Source organism: Pelophylax lessonae (assembly GCF_965119305.1).
Source record: "Pelophylax lessonae genome assembly, chromosome: 8".
In the NCBI taxonomy this organism is placed as follows: Eukaryota; Metazoa; Chordata; class Amphibia; order Anura; family Ranidae; genus Pelophylax; species Pelophylax lessonae.
Genome location: NC_138775.1, coordinates 123,795,900 through 123,799,429, shown reverse-complemented (window position 1 = coordinate 123,799,429; position 3,530 = coordinate 123,795,900). Strand labels below are relative to the sequence as shown.

Sequence of the window (3,530 nt, the reverse complement as noted above, 5' to 3'; positions counted from 1 at the left end):
TTTGACAACACTGAAGAAATGACACTTTGCTACAATGTAAAGTAGTGAGTGTACAGCTTGTATAACAGTGTAAATTTGTGGTTCCTCAAAATAACTCAACACACAGCCATTAATGTCTAAACCACTGGCAACAAAAGTGAATACACCCCTAAGTGAAAATGTCCAAATTGGGCCCAATTAGCCATTTTCCCTCCCTAGTGTCATGTGACTCATTAGTGTTACAAAGTCTCAGCTGTGAATGGGGAACAGGTGTGTTAAATTTGGTATTTTCACTCTCACTCTTTCATACTGGTCACTGGAAGTTCAACATGGCACCTCACGGCAAAATAACTCTCTGAGGATCTGAAAAAAAGAATTGCTGTTCTACATAAAGATGGCCTAGGCTATAAGAAGATTGCCAAGACCTTGAAACTGAGCTGCAGCACAGTGGCCAAGACTATACAGGGGTTTAACAGGACAGGTTCCACTCAGAACAGGCCTCGCCATGATCGACCAAAGAGGTTAAGTGCACATGCTCAGTGTCATATCCAGAGGTTGTCTTTGGGAATTAAGCGTATGAGTACTGCCAGCATTGCTGCAGAGGTTGAAGGGGTGGGGGGTCAGCCTGTCAGTGCTCAGATAATACGCCGCACACTGCATCCAATTTGTCTGCATGGCTGTTGCCCCAAATGGAAGCCCAGCAAACAGTTTGTTGAAGATAAGCAGAATTAGGACATTGATTACTGGAACCATGTCCTGTGGTCTGATGAGACCAAGACAAAACTTATTTGGTTCAGATGGTGTCAAGCGTGTGTAGCGGCAACCAGGTGAGGAGTACAAAGACAAGTGTGTCTTGCCTACAGTCAAGCATGGTGGTGGAATGTCGGTCTCGGACTGTATGAGTGCTGCCGGCACAGGGGAGCTACAGTTCATGGAGAACACCATGAATGCCAACATGTACTGCGACATACTGAAGCAGAGCATGATCACCTCTCTTCGGAGACTGGGCCGCAGGGCAGTATTCCAACATAATAACGACCCCAAACACACCTCTAAGACGACCACTGCCTTGCTAAAGATGGTGAGGGTAAAAGGTGATAGACTAGCAAGAGCATGTCTCCAGCAGTGGCGGCTGGTGCTTAAAATTTTTGGGGGGGCGCAAAAAGAAAAATGTAATAGGTATTGCTTCGCGTCAAAAAACGCAGTAAAAAATTGCGTGACTTTGAAGTCATGGTACAGGCATGGCACAGGTGATGGTATAGGCATGGCATAGGTGATGGTACAGGCATGGCACAGGTGATGGTACAGGAGATGGTATAAGCATGGCTCAGATATGGTATAGGCATGGCACAGATATGGTATAGGCATGGCACAGGTCATGGTACAGGAGATGGTATATGCCCCCTTTCAATGCAGAGACCCGCGTACATGCCCCCTTTCAATGCAGTGACCAGCGTACATGCCCCCTTTCAATGCAGAGACCAGCGTGCGTGCCCCTTTCAATGCCAAGATCAGCATGCGTGCCCTTCAACCTGTGAAGCTCGTGAACTCCATGCCCAAGAGGGTTAAGGCAGTACTGGAAAATAATGGTGACCACACAAAATATTGACACTTTGGGCCCAATTTGGACATTTTGACTTAGGGGTGTACTCACTTTTGTTGCCAGAAGTTTAAATATTAATGGCTGTGTGTTGAGTTATTTAAAGGGACAGCAAATGTATACAGTTATACAAGCTGTACACTCACTTCTTTACATTGTAGCAAAGTGTAATTTCTTCAGTGTTGTCACATGAAAAGGTATAATAAAATATTTACAAAAATGTGAGGGGTGCATTCACTTATGTGAGATACTGTGTGTGTGTGTGTATATATATATATATATATATATATATATATATATATAAACACTTTATACTAAAGCAGCAATACTGTCATAAGTAAATCATTTATTTACATTCACAATTTCCTCAAATGTATGTGAACTATAATCTATTGTATAACCTAAATGTGTTTGTAGAACTGAGCTATTGAGTGCTCTGAATTACAAGAAAATCACCTGAGGTGTTTAAATGACGTCTCCATGACTCCCAGGTAACCTGTCTAATCCTGAAGCATTTGTTTACCTGTTGATGTTAAGCAGAGAAAGGCTAGGTGCTTGGTAGTTACAGGTGTTATATTCCTGTCAGAAAAAAAACATAGTTTAATCACAGACAGTCATTAAAAGGAGTCGCAAAAAGATCGCAAAAAGATCGCAAAAAGGAGTTTGTCTCTGGACTCTAGACAAGCATTCATACTCTTTCTAGTTCAGGTAATATAAACAAGCATTACCTGGCTGGTAGTTTAAGGATGCGTGCTTAAGGGATTTGTCAATTTCCCAAGTGACTAGATAACAGAAGGCCTTTTTTTTTTTTTTACTAGATAGTATTATTCTCTTTGCCATGTAGATTTAACCTATCGTCGGTATATGCTGCACCAGCACACAAGCTTGAAAATGGCTTCTGTTCAGAAGAAAGGATATTTCTTTTTTATCAGATCAAAATAGCTTGGTTACCTCACCCTTGTTAATCTTTTACTACAGCCTACCTCGTGTCTTTATGAAGTCATTAAGCAATTCTCCTGCCAGAAGGTAAAATACACCTGGATATTTTGCTGGAACGGATGTTTCAAACACGTGAACTTTGATCTCATGACTGTGACAGCCAGTACCAACACATTTCTTCCATTTTTTTTCTGTCATGGCCCTTAGCCGTGCAGGGCTCGGTCGCTGCACTTGCTGTTTTTGGCTGGCAGTGGCTTTTGATATTTTTGGGCTGGCTGTTCTCCTAATTGGAGTATTTGCCAATGTCTTTTTCTATGACTTCCTAATTTATGCTGGATCTATAGTGATCTTTCTGAGCCTCATCTGGTGGGTATTTTGGTACACTGGAAACATTGAAGTTCCTCCAGAGGAGTTAGCTGATGACATCGGGCTTAAGAAGAATACTGGTGTTATGGGACTTGTCAGGACATTGTCTGGACGACTGTCCAGTAGCTTCAGAAGTCGTCGTGATGCTAGACCAGCAAAGCAGGTCAGAAGAGAAAGCCCAGGTCCAATGCCAAAGTGGATGGATAGACCAGTTACTATACCGATGACACAACAACCTACCAGTGTCTCTGCTGTTCTAGATATGGATCAAAAAGTGAGAAGTATTCATACATCTCCTATATAAAGAAATCTGCATTGAGGTTGGTATTTTAATACAGAATTTAATAAATTACAGTAATAAATGTGCAATGTATATTATAACATATTGAATGAACACTGTTTAGTTTTAATGCTGTACATTTTTTCTCCTTCTGTTTGTTTGGTTTTTTTTTTCAATTATGTATTTTTATTAGTTTTTTTCAAATGATAACATACATCCAAGAAAGCAAACCACATTTATTATAATCAAATCTTATTCTTGATTTACTTTCTTCTTATTCCCTTAACTTCATCTTCACCTTAATACTCTATCTTTATAAACAAAATCAACCCCAGAGAAAAAAAAAAAAAAAAAAGGGGGGAGAGT

General features: G+C 40.7%; 1 protein-coding gene across 1 annotated transcript; it reads left to right on the top strand.

Moving 5' to 3' along the window:
• The first annotated feature begins 2,650 nt into the window (after positions 1-2,650).
• Positions 2,651-3,199, top strand: LOC309561895 (transmembrane protein 238-like). Its single transcript, XM_082265958.1, is given in 2 exon segments — positions 2,651-2,698; positions 2,700-3,199. Coding segments are annotated over 2 exon segments (522 nt in total). The 5' UTR covers positions 2,651-2,665; the 3' UTR covers positions 3,189-3,199.
• The last annotated feature ends 331 nt before the right edge of the window (positions 3,200-3,530 follow it).